Genomic DNA, 18,881 nt, shown 5'->3' with positions numbered 1-18,881 from the left:
CATTATTATTACTTCACAGCATTTTCTGTTTCAGGAAGTGGGAGGAAGGATACCTGTAAGACTTGTTTATGACTGGTAGTTGCAGCACATGGCTAATTATACATGCAAATTAGCCATGAGTGCACAGGGATCAGTGTTATATATTCCGCAGCAGTACTCATAGTATTCTCATCATGATCAGCTAATATACTCATCTAAGGAAAATGCTGCTTTTCTTTTTTTAAGTGAATTTGTGGTGTAAACATGGTTAGGGTACAGGTTGGGTAGTGAGGCATGCGTGACGCAGATCTTCCAGTGATCTTACAAAAGGTATGCATGTGGCTTCTATAGCTCTGTGGTGTCAAGCTGGCGTTACAAATCATCATGGGGTGCTGGAAAAAAAAATGTTCCTCTAAGCCAGCCACAAGGTTAGTTACCAAGAAAATATTCGTCAAACGAGATCACCAGCAAACACAGCATATTCTCTGTGAAAAACACTGAATTTTACAGCTCAACACTTCTAGTGAATACGGGTAATGTGAATTCAATCATTTCATTTATAAAAATGCAATAAGTTATTTAAGGAGATATTAATATTCTTAAGGTTGGGTCTATATTTCAAAACTGTTTCACTGCTGTGCTTTTTTAAAAGAATGCTGTATTTAAGAGAAATTATAAGGTGCATGCTCTTGTGATTTGATTGCTGACCACTTTTAGCTTTATTGGTCTATAATCAAAATAGCTAGCTGCTGAACTTGCTTTTTATTTAATGCTTCATATGACATAATAAGCAGGGGTTTGTCTAGTTATCTTTATTTACTCTATTATTCCATACACTCTTAATACAATTTTTTTTCAGAAAGTCACAGAGCAGCATTTCTGATGATGTGCACTTTTTATCTCTCTATTTTCACACTAAAATAATTAGAAAATCTCCTCAAAGGTAACTTACAATCTTGCAACTATAGTCATCCCTCCAGATTTGTGAATTTGACATTTGACAAGTTATAGGTTGCCGAAACTTCACAGAAACTCACAGAAAACATGTATCTTGTATAGAGAAGATGTTGAATTAAATTTGGAGTCCATAGTGAGGAATCAGTTCTGCAACTATAGTAAGTAAATACCATGCTATGCGATTCTTCTGTACTGGAACTTATAAGGTGCCATTAATACTCTAGTCTACTGTAAGCATATTCTCTTCACTTTCTTTCATGTGTACAGTTCCACAAACACATTCCCTAAATCCCATTATGATGTTCTTTGCCCCCAAGAGCAATTTTCCCCAAGCACTGATGGGTAATTTATTAATCATTCCCATTGCTTCACAGAAAAAATCCTCCTTAAGTGATAACATTGTCACATAATTACAAAGCAGTGGCGGGTTTAGTGGATCTTTGTTGTTTACATTGCTATCATAATGGCGCTGACGAGTTACCTCAGCCTGGAAAATGAGTTGTCAGCTTTATTAGTTGGCATTACATCACACAAATCTACAGCTTTAGTGCCAGCTTTAGGGGAGCCTAGAAAACGGCAAGCTTGCCAAAGTCTCAAATTAATTCCAGCTACAGTGGCAGCATCAAGCAGTCCTTCTAAAAGTGGGATGTAAAACACAAGAGTCCTTTGCAGCTCGGCACAGACGAGCACTGGCATAGTGCTACAGTATTCATAAAGACAACAAATTACATCCTTAGGACTGATGACAACATGATTTTCATAAGATCAAAATGAACACACAGAGTGTTCTTCGGCTTGTATTGTTTTAGTGAACTTGTCTGATTGTAACTGTGCAATCTACAAGAACGAGGTGTACTTGTTTAGATCTTTTTCTAGCACAATCAGGAAGATGCTTCTGGTGGCACTCATTCATTAACACTAATTTTTGTTTAAAAAAAAGAACTGGGGAATCCACACAAGCTACCTTCCATCTTCACTATTCCCTTAGTTGTAAAACAGATCCAGAGATCTCCTTCCAGCTAATTCACACAGTACTCTTACTCTCTCTCGCCTGTACCGGCGACCCGCATTGAGCTCTAGCTATCCTTCTTGGCTGTCACCTTTCTCGAGCTTGTGCTCACACACACTCGTTCAGTTCTCCTTTTTATCAGTGGTGCAACCCTATCAGACATCGTGCACTCACCACACCACTAAATGGCAATCAATTCATTTTGACAAATGCATGTGCACGCCAACAAATAATGGGATAAATAAAATAAATAAATAAGAACCTAAAAACATTTAATAAATTAAACCAAAATATCCTGCTGGGACTTGTCTCTTCACAGGTAGGAAGCCCCAAGTATTAGTGATGAATTTTCACAATCATAGGGTTCTTCTGCCCCTAATTCATATAAATGTGAAAGGGTAACCTATATATACAGTATTATAATGATAAAGAAGGAGGGAGAGAGTAAAGAATTGGAGACTGGCCCTAAGACTGGTACCTTGTAAGGAAAAGCAGGACAATGAAAATAATTCAAGCAAATAGTCACGGATGTCTTGCGTTGTCTGTAGGCTATGCATGCTACATTCTGGAGAGATTCTGTCTGAGTCATTTCCATTCATGGAGCTAAGTCCTTGCTGGATGCAAGTTCCAGACTAAATGCTTGTTCACTTCGGTGCTGTTGTTCCTTAAATAGTACCCGGCGTGGAAGTACTGGAGAAGGTGGAACCTGTGGGTGAATCCAGAAGTGACGTCAGGGTCCATCTTGACACTTGTCCTGTAGTCTGGAGTGTGGAACAGAAACAAGCATTAGGAGCTTGGGGTGGAAACTTACCTTCCTTTGAGCCTTGTAGGTGTTCCCTAGGTGCAACAGTAGTCATTTAGTGTTTTGATTTCCCACTGTAGATATACAAATCTCAGCTGCCATACTTTACTGCAAATCAGAACATATTTGTAACATTAGTGACGAGCTAAAGAATCTGCTTTTTTATTATTTCAGCCTAATGTGTTGTGATTTTCTTTTAAAGTAAGTTCATCTTCCACATACTGTAATTCAAATTGGTTTTTTTTTAGTTCAGTTTCCTTATTGTCATAAAAACAATGGGATTTATAAAGTAAGCAAACTTATAATACATATGATAAAGTTTTCATAGGATTAATGCAAAATAAATTACTCAGTACACTAAAATAAAATGTACATTATGTCTTGTAAATGTCCAGCAGCATGTGTAAGAGTAGGCTTCCAACAACTCACTAGCTATCCACAGGGGATCTGAAGGATTTCTCCTATTGCTCTGTGTGACATAAGCAGCTTCTTAATACATCTTTGTAACCTGACAGTTACTACTTCACATTCTAGACGTGACAATAATGGCAACTTCTACACAGATAATGCCCAGACTGAGACAGTGTTACTGAGCAGACTTTCTTTTTATTGACTTTGATGTTACTGTCAGGCAAGATCCTAAAGTGGAACATTGACTTACATGTGATTGAGTTCATTAAGGTCTTCTGCAGATTTATTAGCTTCACAAAAAAGGAGATATGGTGACTTTCTGTAGTCTGTACGTGGTAAGTAACTAAAGCACTCATTATGATGGACCATCTGTTTCAACATGAAAGTTTTCCAATATTGAGTAAAAGACGACTCGCTGGTATATATTTCTGTCAACAGTTGTTGGCATTGTGAAAGATATTCTGCTGAGCAATGCTGGCAGTTTTCATGTAAAGTTGGCTTTAATATATATGCTGGCACAACACCTGCTTCAGTATCCTAACAAAACCACAAATTGCTCTATCATCCATTGTTCTCAGTAATTTAGACACTACAGTTAAAACTATGTGCAAATAAATGTAAGCTAAAAATAGTCTGCCAAAACATTTATGACTGGCGCCACTTTTTTGACATTTTGGCATGAGACAGGGTATGACCATATATAATATATATATATATATATATATATATATATATATATATATATATATATATATATATATATATATATATATATATACTGTATGTGTATAGCTGGCTCCCTGCCTGGGGTTTGTTTCCTGCCTTGCACCCTGTGTTGGCTAGGATTGGCTCCAGCTGATTCCCATGACCCTGTGTTAGGATATGGCGGGTTGGATAATGGATGGATGTATGTATGTGTATATATATATATGTATATATGAGGGACATTCAAAAGGTTTCTGTACTTTTTTTAACTCCTATTTATTAAGAATTTCAAAACAAATGACATCACTTTTCTACAAAGTCACCATCGTTTGCGATGCAATTTTCCCAGCGTTGTACCAACTTTTTAATGCCCAATTACTACTCCTCCTGCCTTAACCAGTTCAAACGAAAATATGAAAGTGAGGAAATTTTTTGTGCGTTCCTTGTATATATATGAAATGTATGTATATGTGTGTGTGTATATATATATATATATATATATATATATATATATATATATATATATATATATGTATATATAGTGATAAAGGCACTATCTAGCGCCCAACCTGGCACAGACTGATGCAGAGGCACTTGTACAAATCACACAGGCTTTTATTTTCTCTTGAGCCGTGGGGCACATCTTCCCCGTGTCCCACAGGCCCAACACAGTCCCAAAGCACTTAAACACAAAAGCAACAACTCTCCACCTTGCACTACCACTCCTCCCAGGCAACTTCGTCCTCTTCCTTCCGATTCTGGCCATTTAGTGGTGGAGGTTGGCCCGTTTTATAGCCCACCCGGAAGTGTTCCAGGTGCTTGACCACCTGGTCCCAATTGCACCTCCGGGTGGGGCTGATGACTCGTCCAGCCGGGTTCTTGAGTCTTGGCAGCACCCCCTAGCAGCCACCCCAGCTCCCAACCCGACTGTGGAGGACTCCATGTCCCATGGAACCACACGGGAGACTGGGAAATCAACATCGGCCAGGGAAGCTGCCACCAAGCGTCCTGGGGGAGGTATTGAGCTGTACATGGTGGCTCCCCCGAAACATATGCATCAGGGGCGTCCTGGCCGGGCATGAGACCCAGCTGTCCATCACAATATATATATATATATATATATATATAAAATAAAGGCATACTGGTGTAATTCAAAGCACAAACAAAGATAAAGGGATGGGGCACATGTATACTGTTGCATACGACTTTTCAGACAGGAGTCTCTTACCAGACTGGAGAAGGGTGCAGTGATGCTGATTATAAGGTCAATGAGGCTCAAGCGGTGGGTTCTGGTGCTCCAAAACCTGAACTGAAATTATTCTCTGGATCTGTGGAAAAAGAGCCATTAAGAAGTAGTGCCAACCCTCAACTCAGTGTGGAATTACAAGCTGATAATCCCTGCAATTGTCTTCCTGGCACATGTGGGTGACACTGGATACAAACCTTGGAGCTTTAAGTGACATGTGTTTTGATTATGTTTATTTTTTTTTTGTTTTTGGGTCAAATATAAATTTATTTTATTTGAGATTTTATTATGTGTTTGTAGAGAAAGTGATTCCTTTTATTTATTTATTTTTTCCTATGTGTCATTTTTAACATAAATATTTTTAACAATTCCGTTATTGTTGTGTTTATGTGATGCTGTCTGGTAGTCACATGACCCATTCTGTCACATCAATGAAGTAACGTTCTCACATATACATTTTATTGGCATTTACGTGCAGAGTTATCCCTTTGTGGACACAGATAAACACCATTGCAGCTTCCAAAATCAAATCGAGAACTTTGTTTCATTTTTTGACTTTGGCATCATTTTTAAGACAATCACTTTTTGGTTCTCCCCTTTGCCTTGGACTTCATGGCTTTGACCCTTTCCTGTCTAACTGTCTAACAATGCTTTGTGGTGTTTGCTATTTATCTCCCAGTCCCCTTTGCTCCAAAATTAACCTTTATGCACCTCTTTGTGTACAACTCTATAAGAGCTAATATGCTATTGTTATAATGATGAGTATTATTAATGGAGTTACTCTGATTGGCTGAAAACATAACAGTGTATCTCTGGGATAAGCCTAATTTGTTGCAGAAGTCCCCGAAGGGTAATTCCTAAAATGTTAGTGTTTTGTGCTCTCATACAATATGTTAGGAGTGTGCTTCTCTTTTCTAGTCTTTTTAATTTTTTTGCTTCTTTTCTTCTCCATTCCCTTCCCTTGTTTTACCTTTCTTCACATTTTATTTGATATTAGTTATTTTGCTCCAGAATTTTTCATTTGGGTCTCTCACATGCGCATAAGGAATTACCTGAAAGCTGTATTTGTTATGATTTCAGTTTCATTTTAATTTTTTCTGGTTTCCTTGAAGCTAAAAAATTATCTTGGTGTCATTTTGGGTTTTTTAAACTCCTAGAATTCAATTTTGCAATCAGAGTTTTATTTAGAGCTTTAGAAGTTGATCAACTACTGCCATCTTTCCCAATGTCATTTTGTTTTGGCAATGGGTGCCACTGGCTTTTGAGTCATCAGTTTCCATAAGGAGTTTCCCAGGAAGCACTAGGGTGCACCACTTGTGATGTACCTCTATAACCTTCACTCAAAATAATCTCTAATTTCTAAGACTGGACCAAACCCAATGAATTACTCACTGTGAAATTTTGATTACTTGTTATACAAACCTAAGCTCTTCCTACGGACTACAGTTTGGCCCTGGTTTCTCTCTTTTCGGTTTTGACCCTTGCTTCACTCTTTGGCCCCGTCCTTTCTTCTTATCCTTACTCTTTATGTTTTGCACTGATTATCATTTTGCAGCTAATATGCTGTTTTAAGACACCTGCTTCCACGGCTCTTTTGCTGTGGCATTAGCTTGCTACCGTCAGTTAGCAAGTGTTTTTGTCTCTACTCCATAAGTTTTGGTCGTCTTTGATTATTTCAAGTTTTGGATTTTTGACTTAGTTTTTTTATTTTTTGCATTTCATACTTTGGATTGTGTAGTCTGTGGTATAGCTGGTCTGCTGCTCCAAAAAAATGGCCAGTTTTAAATAGCCTTGTCACCCTCTGTGGGGTTGATTGCATGACCGCAGGGAGTTAATGGGGTAATTGGGGCGAGTCGCACCTGTACGTGTGGGAGTGATTGTTCTCAATTACTTCATTGGCTTGCAGCAGCATATGATTAAGGCGCTGCGCCCATGGAGCCGTATAAGTACGGGTTGGCACAGAGGGATCGGTGGAGGATGGGAGAAAGAGAGAAAAGAGAGGTTAAAAGACATGAAGAGCAGTCTTGGGAGGACGATCTGGCCACCTGGAAGGGGAAGGCAGCACTAGCTCTAGGAGCTGGTTCAGCCCACTGAATAATAGTGTCAAGTGGAGCGAGCAGGACTGATGACCTCCCTATGGATCTGAGCTACAACTCTGGGAGCGTGAAGGATAGCCAACCTCGAATGGTCTGGCAACGCGGTTTGGAGGCAGCCAAGATGGGGGTCGGAGGAATGGAGTTCGTGGCTGCTGAATCCGCCAGCTACGCGAGCGATGGGTGAGCCGGAGAGATAAAGAAGGAGGTGGGCTGAGATTGTGAGGAGTTAATGACTGTATTTTAACCTCTAATTTTAATGGATTTATTATGGTTTTTATCCCTCACTTTTCATTTGTTTTTTTGGATTTATTTATGTACTGTTTTTAAAACTCTGCAAAGTGGACACTTGTTTTTGTTTTTGACTGTTTTTAATAAAAGCACCTGAGCACTTTCCACCAGCCCCTTGGTCCATGTGAGATGTGTCCCCATTTGTTAGCTTATCTCGGCCATAACTTTTGATGGTGTTGGGTTCTAGAGGCTCCCATATGTAAAAGCGGGAGTCTGGAGGGGACCTGCATTGTCACATAGTCTACTTATTTTCAGTAGCTATGCAATGATTTTCTTCAGGATTTTATGAATATTAGTTTGGGGCCATTGTCTGCTTTGTTACTGTTTAATTTGTGATTTGAAATTCTTTTTATATCTTTACTGTTATTTTTATGTTTTGACCTTCATTTTGTATTTACCACAGGATCACTTTGTTTTTCTCTGTGCTTTTTGAAGAAATGTTTTTATGTACAAACGTCCCATGGCTAGGGGGCATGGCACTGGAAATCTTGTCATGTAACACTACATGAAGGTAGACATCATGGTCAATAGTTTGTCCAAGATTCAGAATTTTCAGAATATCCTACTTTATGGTGTTTCTAAAAGATTTCCCATGGCTTTTAGACTTTCTGCATGTACATGTTGACTTTGACCCGGAGTTACTTTTCTAATTTCTCATTTTCCAGCTTTTCTGACCCTTGCTTTGTCCTTTAGACAATGTTTGTCCTGTCAATGGCAAAACAATGTAGTTTTTTGTTTTTTTTTGTCTTCTTAGTTCTGATTTTCAAACTTTACAGCTGTTCTTTTTTGAAATTTTCTATATTGCATCCATATTTTGCTTTGAAAATTCTTTTTTTTACTCCAACAAGTAATTGTTTATTTGCAATAGGAGCTGGGGAAAGTCTAATAAGCAACTGGATATTTTTCATATTGATTTTTGGATTTCACTTTATGGTTTTGTTGTTAGGTTTCATTGTTTTCTTTTGTTTGTTTTTTTACCCGTTTGTTTTTTGACTATACTTTGTGTTCCCCCTTAAAGATATATCCATTTCTCAGTCTTGCTTTCAGTGCTTGAGTGTCCATTAGCTCAAAACTTCAACATCGTACATGTTGTGTTTAGCAGCACACAAGCTGGCAAAAGGGAAGGGTGTCCAAAAACTAAGCAAACCACAACCTCACTCGTCTGCCCCATAACAGGTCTTCTCCCAGGTATACATTCCCCAAGCTCAAAATGGGAAATTGGCTGTGAATATCTCTGAAATATACAAACACATCCTTCAAAGGATAGAATGATGCAAATCTGTTGCTATTGGGACAACACAAAACAAAGTTCATTTATATTTAAAGAACTAGGGGGCTTTGCACCCTGCTCGCTTTGCTTGCCCAGCCCCCGCCTGCACAATGCGCCAAACACTTCGTGTCTCTGTCGCTCGCGTTGTGAAGAGGGGTCTGAACCTACCCCAAGGAGATGCGATCGCTCCTCTGACACCCCCTGTTAAACGGTGATACACTGGAAAACATAGGGTTTTTTTTACCTCTTTTTTGCTCGATCAGCTGCTACCTTGCTGCTGAAGCCATGCCACATGATCTGCATCTCGTGTGGTGCACTTCTGTCGTATCACCTATGTCCATATATTTGATCTCTTTTCGCTTTTACCTTTTCATCAATATCTTATTGAATTTTGATTCCGTGTTTGGAATTACATTGTGACAACGCAATGTATAACTGCTAGTGAGTGAATATCGTTTCTTTCTCTCTACAAGAAATGTGTCTGACATAACCATGCAAGACTTTTCTAAATATCTTTGCATAAGCTCTTGTTTCACGGTGCTTCTGGCCCCGGGCGTTGTTACATTGCTTGGCACGAAGACTTGTGAAAGTGTGTCTGAGACAATCACATCTCGTCTCCTTCCAAGATTTTTTTTTTATAATAGAGAGATTTATTCAAGTAAAATAGATAATATTGACAAAAAGGTGTTTTCCTAAAAAGGCAGCCCAAAAAATAATTAAGGCCAGTCCGTAGTCCAATTAATGAAATCGAAAAAACAGATGCCCATAAATCACAATAAGTTCAAAACATTAACATGACTCACAATGAAATGCACTGCAGAACAGAAAGTTATGCTCTAATGGAACTTTTTCCTCCACTTGAATATAAAGGGAAAGGGTGGTCCGTCAGCAGTGACATCAGGGTGGATTCGCATTTTGGGGTTCCACCCACAGAACACATGGAATGCAGCCATAAGACAAATATACAAAATTACTTAATTATATTTAAATAAAACACTAGTAACAAAAATTACATTTTAATAAAAAGAAACACATCAAAAATAATAAATCAAAAATAAATTAAATAACAAAAAAATGGAAAATAAACATAAGCTAGGGAACAAACCGTGGATGAAACATAACAAAATATACGGTATGTTATTTTTCTACTGTGTATAAATTTTATAATTTGTGACTTTTTGACTTTTGTCAAATTCTGGAAAATTATCTCACCAGATTTCATGCTAAGGCAGTGAGCCCTAAAAGTTAACTTGATTGCATTTGGAAATAAATCACATTTTAAGTAAGGCATAAAGTAGATGCTAGAACAACTCTCAAATTAATCAAAAGTAGATTAGCCTTGCAAAGCAAAAAGAATATAAATGTTGGGTAGTTTTTTATGTGCAAATTCAGCAGCTACTACAGATATGCTGTCATATGAGTTAATCCTACAGCAAAGTAGACTTTGTTTTTCACATTTCACAATGCTTGTTTGAAATACACATTAGTTAATGTAATATACAGTACTGTATGTCTGATTATTGAAATAGATAACAGATTGACCTCCCACAGTTCTTTGATCTTTTTCAGTTTACTGTATACTTATTGACACAAGCACATTTTTGTGTTTGTGCTATTCTCAGTGTCAGAATAGTTTAGGAGAACGTCCTATAAATGTTGTAGGTTGAGCTAAGTAAAATGTGTCCATCATTGAGCAGTTTAAGCCTTAGGACTTACTGCTACTGCTTTTGTCAATTTCTATGCAATGATTACACATTTTCTATGGGTTCTTCTCCTACCTGTATGTGTTTGGTTTTTTTAGCTCATATAACTTGGCTTCGTATGTAAATTTGGGTGAAAGTGAGAAAAGCTGATATTATATTGCACTACTCCTAGTAGTTGGACATGTCAGACTTGTCAAGTGCAGTCACTGACCTCGTAATTAGTTTGCACATTTAGTGAATGTGTGTTGACTTTTCAGTGCAGTTGTTCTTGTCACTTTTTCTGAAAGCCAATAGTATGCTGCCTGACGGAGCCAGTGCAGTACAAAGGGTTAACAGGTACAACGAGTTCTACCAAAATATCGTCACATTCCGCCAAAATTTCGAAGGGCTTCTCTTTTGTTGTGAAATCCAAAACAACCCTGTTCCTTATTCCATATCGCTACATTATATGAATTACCAGTAACACTTAACTTGAGCATTCCTAGTTTTCATCCTCTTTCTCTGTACATTTAGCATTCATTTGCTCAGAGGTTGATGCAGTTGCTGCTTACTGAGCAGCTCTTCTTTTCTCCACCCTAGTGGCCAGCTTCTTCTCTTCTTCCATCGGCATCTTTTCGCATTAAAACTGATTAAGTCAGTGATTGTGTTGCAATCACTTAGTATGTTTTCTCAAATTTTTCACTTAAGCTGACACTTAAGTCTTCAATCTGCCTGAAGAATGATTTAAGATATGAAGAGGTAGAGGAAGTGCCGGAGAAGGTGGTGAGACGAGAACGGCGCCTGTACACATGTGTCACACGGCCACCCAGCTGGCTGCTGCCGAGGGTTGATTCTACAACAAAATAAAATAAAAAGAGGAATAACCTTGGAGTCAATCATCACCCCAAAAGCGGATAGTAGACGTCACGTAGTATAGGTGTACCAAATTTCAGGTCATTAGGTCAAATGGTTTGCGTGGTACAGGTTATTTAAAATCCTGGACAGACAAACGGACAGCCACGGTAGCGTATTACATATCAAGACTAGCTTTCTCCCGCGGCTTCGCCCGCATATTAGTGAAACAGGACAGTGAGAAGGGCCCCGCCCAGCTCTCTACTCCTGACGTCACTCTTCCCCCTCCCCTCAGCCCGCAGCCACTGTCTTGGATTAGTGCGAATATATCGCTGCTGCAAGCGAACTGTGATTCTTAGCGCAATGAGAGAAGTCACAAAATCAACCGGAATGTTCAAGCAAATTATAGAAAGAAAAAGGTCTAAATCCATTAAGTAGTTCTCTTATTCACTAAGTAAGCGGAGTTAAGGTTATGCCCCAAGGCAGATGCGTGAGTGAGGAGGGCCCCGCCTCTCTCCCCGCAGCCCAATGAGTCTCTCTTGGATTCGCGTTAATAAATCGGTACAGCAAGCAAACTATGATACTTAGCACAAAAGTCGCAAAATCAATGGAATGTTCAAGCAAATTAATAAAAAAAACCTGATCTAAATCCGTTAAGTAGTTTACTCGTGAAAAGTGGACAGACATACAAACGGGTCTAAAAAACTGTAAGAAATTTTTAAAACCGTTTCTTAGTGAGCACCTATGGGCCAAGGGTAACCTACATTCCAAATTTCAAGTCCCAAGTCCTCATGGTTCGGGAGATTTCATGATGAGTGAGTCAGTGGTATTTGGCTTTTATATATATAGATTATTCAATATGAGCATTCATTTGGTTGTCAGCTCTCATGTACACAAGCCTGCCCGTAATAAACCTGCTTGATTTTGTGGGAGTGAGTCATGGATTAATTGGAGTGAGTTGTTGGGGATGTCATATCATGTGACTGGCTTCACGGTAGCCCTCTGCCAACTGCCTCTGATTCGCTGAGGTTATGTAAATAACGGCTACAACTGAAAATCGCTAGATAAGTCACCAAATGTGACATGGTCTTAATTGTGACTTGCATTGGCCTTATTTCCTGCCCATGGCTGAAGCCTAAATTGAATGAGACGCCATAAAATAAGTTACACATACCCAAGTCACAGAAATGAAAGAAAATGTTTTCATAAAATGGAGGAGTAGTACATTCAAAGTACTAGTCGATTATGTTTTTATTTAAATGAAAGTTTACAAAAAATAACAAGAAACTGACTTCCAACACATGCAGTAAGTACTTTTGTGCCTGAGGATATAATTAGTCATGTGTTTGCTTTGATTATTACATGACTGTTGAATATGGAGCGTCTACAAGGACAGCCCGACGGAAATCCACCAAAGTGCAGCCTAACAGCTTGACGACTGCTTATCAAAGCAAAGAATCTGCACTCCGTTTAGAGAAGTGATTTTAATGTACAACTGAGACTGGTGCAGTGTCAACAACAGGGACTGACATTTTTCCTCTGACTTCAAAAAAGACAAAATCAGAATTTTTACAAATGAGCAAACACCATTATGTCCATTTGCCTCATTTGGTTTATTAATAGCTAAGTTGTCCTAATGACTCATCTATTTAGTTCTGAAGAGGTGACTGAGTATCTGCCTCACAAACCTTTACTGGGCAGTATGTTGTAGCCACTCTGCTCCCTCAGTAAAGAAGAGCCTCATATTGTTTTCTTGGTTGCACTTGTTTTTAATTTGCCTTAATTTGTGGGAAGCATCTATCTATATCTGAAGTATTTATCAGTTTTTGATTATTACAATAGGCATTCCCTTTTTTGGCACTGAAACTGCCTGATTATTCTTTCCTTGTATGAATGCTTGTTTAAATATGTTATACTAGAAACATTCAAATCGTCAGTCCACCCAAGATCAAAATTCCAGCTGTAATAGTTTATGAGTACCAGAAGGTCAAGGCATAGAGGATGCCTAAGCTGTCATTGTTCTTCTTCTTCTTCTTCTTCTTCCTAAAACGTAATTGGCTTCTGCAATTTGCTTCATGCTCAGCATATGCTGCTGCTGTTCTTTTACTTTGTGCCATGTCCTTGTCTGAATCAGTTTCCCTATGCAGTTTGCAGTAGAAAAGACTAAAACCCTCATAACTTCACAGAGGTTGCTGTCAGCCAAATTGTTTTCTTCACCAGCATGTATCACGTCATAAGCATTTGATTAAGAGCAAGGTCAAGGTTTTAGCCCCAGTAGTTTGCGAGTAATCAACTGACAGACAGACACAATCTATAGTATGCTGTATATATAAGTCCTTAAAAAGTATTTTAAAAGGACATCATAGCTGTCATGGAAAAGTATTTGCCCCCAGCAGATTGTCTGAGTTATTATGTACAGTCAATCCTCAACATTTGCGCATTTAAATTTCAGAACTTTTTTTTTGTAAACTCTTTTTTACTTTCGTGCTAGCAAGTTTCACATATTGCAGGGTGCTTATGCACTGTTAAGAAAAAAATGAGAGGCACAATACACGCAAATTTGAGGAGTGGCTAGTATCCTACTGGATGCATCACTGGTTCACACTACTGTTGTAAATTAAATAGTTCCCCGTGCATTTGTTGCATATTTTTATTATTTTGTTTAAAGTATCACGTTTTGTGTTGCAATCATGCCCTCAAAGTGCAGTGCAAGTCCTTCAAGCACTAAGCCCAAGTGTGCAAAGTTAGTGATATGGCTTAGTGAGAAACTAAAGGTGTTAGATAATGTCAGCTGCCACTGTCGGTTGTGAGTTTGACATTAATGAATCGACTAGGCGACTAGAGCTTTCGAGGTTGTTGACCTCATTATTGATTGCAGTCTCAAGGTTAAACCTCAAAAATGTCAGCTCATGTCCAATATGCTCACATACTGCGATATCTTTAAGGATCTCAAGCAGCACACAAAGCAAATGTTGCTGACGGATTGTTTCAAGTTGGTGTGTCCTTCAAACCCTGCAGTGCCAGCTATGAAGGAAAGAGTGTCGATGGTGATGTTGACACCTCAGCAGTGTCTGCGTCTTTCACTGGTTAGCATGTTATGAAAAGTGAATATTATCATATATAATGTTTTGTTATAAATAATTCTATGTAGAAAAGTGTATTTTGAGCAATCTCTAGTGAAAGATTACAGTTTGGTGGTCAAGGGAACCTAACACCCTTTTTCCCATGAGTTCAATGTCTTAACATTTGCATTTTTGACTTTTTGTGCCATTTCCTAAAAACATAATCCCCACAAAATTTAAAGATTGACTGTATTTTTTAATTTGATCAGATTTTTTTCATGATGAAACAGGCAGTTTTGGGATGAAAAAAATATTATCCCACTAATAAATTCTAATTAAAGGGATAATTTGCGCTCACATTTTGAATAGTTTGGTTGACATAATTGGCTAGCAATGCATCCTACTATTAGAATAAAAGTATTATTGCACTAGCCGACGCACGCCGTAGCATACGGCAGTGTAAGAACAGGAACGGGAAACGATGAGAAAGGAATTCAGAAATCAAGAAGAAATAAATACTTCTTGAAAGACGTAGTTGTGAATAGGTGTTTTGGTGGTGACGACAGATAATGAGTCGAAAGATCTAACCCTAGAAAAAACCACGTACAACTGACCGTGGCTGAAGACTGGTTGTTAGAATTATTGTGAAGAGTAAACAGCATGTGGGTATGAGGAAGTCCGCGCTTCTGAAATTCGATTACGTAATTATAATCAATAACAACCTCAAAAAGATGTTGTTGTAGAATGTCTCTAAGTAATTCCTGGAGCTTAATCCAAAAGACTCGTACTACAATATCAGGTCCGTGCTCTGGTCTTTGGGTGTCTGACAGTGCATGTAGAATTTCCGGCCAAGCAGGATTACATGTGAAAGTGATAAATAAATTAAGCTTTCCGAAATACTATGGCCATGGCATCCTGCTAGTTTTGTTGCAATTATCTTGAACTTCCTGGAAATGTGGACGGTAATATGATCATTTTGCCTACACGTACGTTGTTATTTTCAGCGTTTGCTTGCAGTGCGTCTGACAGTCCTTTGTATTGTTCCACGCGCAAATCTTGTTGATCGGCGGTTCTTTTATCGGGAACATGTTGTAAATCTTTGTGCCAGCCAATGTCTATTTAAGGGAATAAAAGTGGGTAAACCATAGGATCGCAATTCATATTGAGCATGGAAATCTGTTTACAGGAGTTACCTGTGGGACAGATGCAGTTTACCATCTTCTCCGACGAAAATCGCTGCAACATTGGTGTGACATGTTGGAGCATTGTATCATTGTAAATCCTGCCTAGGGTTTTTCTCAAAAAGCATTCGTACAGATGCTGTTGGATTGGACTGAGCGATTTCATTCATGTATTTGTATGATTTAGCAAAGGGTTTGATTGTTCTGAGCATGGAATCTAGCTGGATAAGTCAATTTTCGCTGCATGTAGAGTTTGCTTTATTTTGTAAGCGACTACAGAAGCTTGGCGAGAAATGGCATATCGGCTGTGTGTGGGCGGGACCGGTTTTGAGGTGGAAGCAGGACGATGGTCCTAGCTTCCTAGCTCTGATGGTATGAATCAGGGTTTTGTAGACAAAGGTTTTCCCTGTTCCTGCAGGACCATCTAAGAAGAAGCATGTTTGTCATGGATGGGAATCGCTGTATGCAGCGTATAAACATGTGTTTGGTGAGGTGTTGGGGGCGGGCACATGACATCGTCGATTATATATATAGAAAAGCAGCCGGAACCGAAAAGAACAATGAAAAGTCAACATGGCTCAGAGGTGCATATGGACTGTAGCAGAGACCAAAGTGACTGAGGATGTGTTTGGTGAGGTTGGGGGCGGGCACATGAGCAGTCAGTGCGCATACCTTGACAGCGAGGGTGGACACGGGAGGAGGGTTAGAGTTGGCGGGTGGGGCTCTGTCGTGCGTATCCCATGACGCGGTAGGAGGGTTATAGTTGGCGGGCGGGGCTCTGTTGTGCGTACCCCATGGTCGGGCGACTTGGTCAGTTATACAGTAGATGGGTCCTGCAGGGGCATCACATAACGATTAAAAAAAAACAAAACTCATAAACGACTGTAAAAATGTAAAGAAGACTTTAGGTTTGGAAAATCTCTAAAGTTCAAGGGATAGATAAAACTCCAGTTTGAATCATACTGTCAAAATAAATACAGTCTGGGGTGGGCATGAGATTTTCCATGAACTCACAAGGGTACTTTAAACAACATTAAGGGTTTTTCCATTCTTACATCCCTACATTAAGGTCAGTATTGTTACCTCTTTTATTATAAAGAAACTAAGTTAAAATTAGGATTCATAGCAGAGTTGCTGCTGGATAATATGATCGTCAGTGATGACCTCAGTTTTACATCTGAATAATCATCAAGGTTTCAGATCTAAAGATCTATCAACAGTAATGCTCTAACTTTCAAAAATAGAACTGTCTTGCGTACATGGGCCATGTTACTTCTAATAATATGGACTGACAAATGTATAATGACAAACCTAAAACTGAAATAGTTCAGCAAATTTTACCACAAAAGTATTTTCTGAGTTACTAACAGATTATACATAAAAGTCTGTGAGCTCAACTTTTTTTTTTGCAGTGATTTCTTGTAATACATATTCAATTAATCTTTCCTTGATATTATTAGGTCATTTTGCTCCTTTTATTGGTGATTGTTGGATTAAATGTATTTGAATCAAATATTAGTCCTACTTAATTTAATTCATTGTATAATGTTGTATTATAAGGTAAACATTTCAATTAAATTATCTCTGATGCTTTAATCTACAGTACTTTTTTGTTTCCTTTATACTGCAATAAGCAAGCCCACTCTATTGTGTTTATATTTCTATTTTTAGAAAAGTACCTTTTTGAAGAATGCTATTCAAGAACTTTTGAAAAAGCATCAATCCACTGAAGAGTTTCTTGGTGAAAAGAAGAAAAAACTACAAAGTGCAATGAAGGAATTGGAGGTGATGTGCTGAATGTTAAGCTTATTTTTTCCCATAAAATGTTACCCCTTTTTATATTTCTTTGTTCATGTCAGTTTCCTTCTTTCCTGTACTAGTTGTCTTTTTTTAAATATGGATCTAGAAAGATACAGTACAATACTAAAACTTGCAGAGAAATTCCTAGTCAAGTTGTTGTGTTTGTGCAGTACTGCATTTTATTATGAATAGCAAAATACCCGCGCTTCGCAGCGGAGAAGTAGTGTGTTAAACAAGTTATGAAAAAGAAAAGGAAACATTTTAAAAATGACGTAACATGATTGTCAATGTAATTGTTTTGTGACTGGTATGAGTGTTGCTGTCATCAAGGATTTTCTCTTTATCTGAGACATCACACACTGCATGCATGGGTTTACCTTTCCCAGTCCTGCAAACTTTAGCGAAGTGGTTCAATTTACCACATTTTTTACACTGTCTTCCTTTAGCTGGACATTGACTTTTTCCACCGTGTGCTTTGTTTCTGCAGTACCTGCACTTATGAATATGCTTGTATGCGTTATTCGCTTCATATTCTTTTGCTGCCTTGTCAATTGTGTAATACATTTCAGCGCTCTTTGGAGCTCTTGCTTGTTGTCTGCGTACTGCGTTCACAGTCAGTTCACATGAGAGGCTCGGAGTACAAGCATTGAAGGTTCTCAGCTGTGCTTGTGCTATCTTGTGCGATCTTGCGATGTCCACGGCTTTATTTAATGTTAGCTCAGACCCGGCACTTAAAAGTTTCTCTCGCACTTTTGCTGAGTTTGTGCCAAACCTTTGCATAAGCACAGTCCTTCACCAGCAATTTTAACTCCATTACAAAGTGATCAAAAGTCTCATTTATACCTTGCGTCTTCTCACTAAACTTGTATCTCACGAATATCGTATTCATCTTAGGCATTACAAACGCCTCGTAACGGCAGCGTTTCTATTGGATTGCTGCTGACAGACGGCCTTATATGGGCAGGCACTCAATTACGTGGGAGGCGTAGGTAAGGGGGACGCAATAAAGGCAGGCAGCCAACTACGTGGGAGGCGTGGTGATGGGTGACGCAACTCCGCCTCACACGGTGACCAAGCTGCAGGCTATGGCCGTATATATGTACGTAAGTAGGATTCAGTTATGACCGTTACACGTAGAATATCGAAATGAAACCTGCTTAGCTTTTGTAAGTAAGCTGTAAGGAATGAGCCTGCCAAATTTTAGCCTTCTACCTACACGAGAAGTTGGAGAATTAGTGATGAGTGAGTGAGTGAGTCAGTCAGTGAGGGCTTTGCCTTTTATTAGTATAGACTAGCAAAATACCTGCGCTTCACAGCGGCGAAGTACTGCCTTAAAATTTTTATTAAGAAGAAAAGTAAACCTTTTTAAACTGAGGGAAAATATAACATGTTGTCAGTTCGGCCCTCCAGTTGTAATATGACCAAGGTGTGCGCTGAGCTTACTTTTGAGCATGCAACATACAGTTGGCCATGTGAAAAGCAATCTTGCCTCAGATCTCACAGCTTGGATTGCTGCTGTCATAATCGGTTTGAGTTTCATG

General features: G+C 38.7%; 1 protein-coding gene across 1 annotated transcript in view; it reads left to right on the top strand.

The window, feature by feature from the left end:
• The window catches only part of LOC120530196 (coiled-coil domain-containing protein 178), a 472,799-nt gene that overhangs the window by 155,600 nt on the left and 298,318 nt on the right, over window positions 1-18,881 (top strand). Inside the window, exon 15 of the mRNA XM_039754457.1 lies at window positions 17,212-17,325. Within this exon, the coding sequence (XP_039610391.1) occupies window positions 17,212-17,325 (114 nt within the window). The remainder of the gene's footprint in view (window positions 1-17,211; window positions 17,326-18,881) is intronic.

This window comes from Polypterus senegalus, chromosome 5, assembly GCF_016835505.1.
Source record: "Polypterus senegalus isolate Bchr_013 chromosome 5, ASM1683550v1, whole genome shotgun sequence".
Lineage (NCBI taxonomy): Eukaryota > Metazoa > Chordata > Cladistia > Polypteriformes > Polypteridae > Polypterus > Polypterus senegalus.
This window is presented reverse-complemented; position numbering and strand designations above follow the sequence as displayed.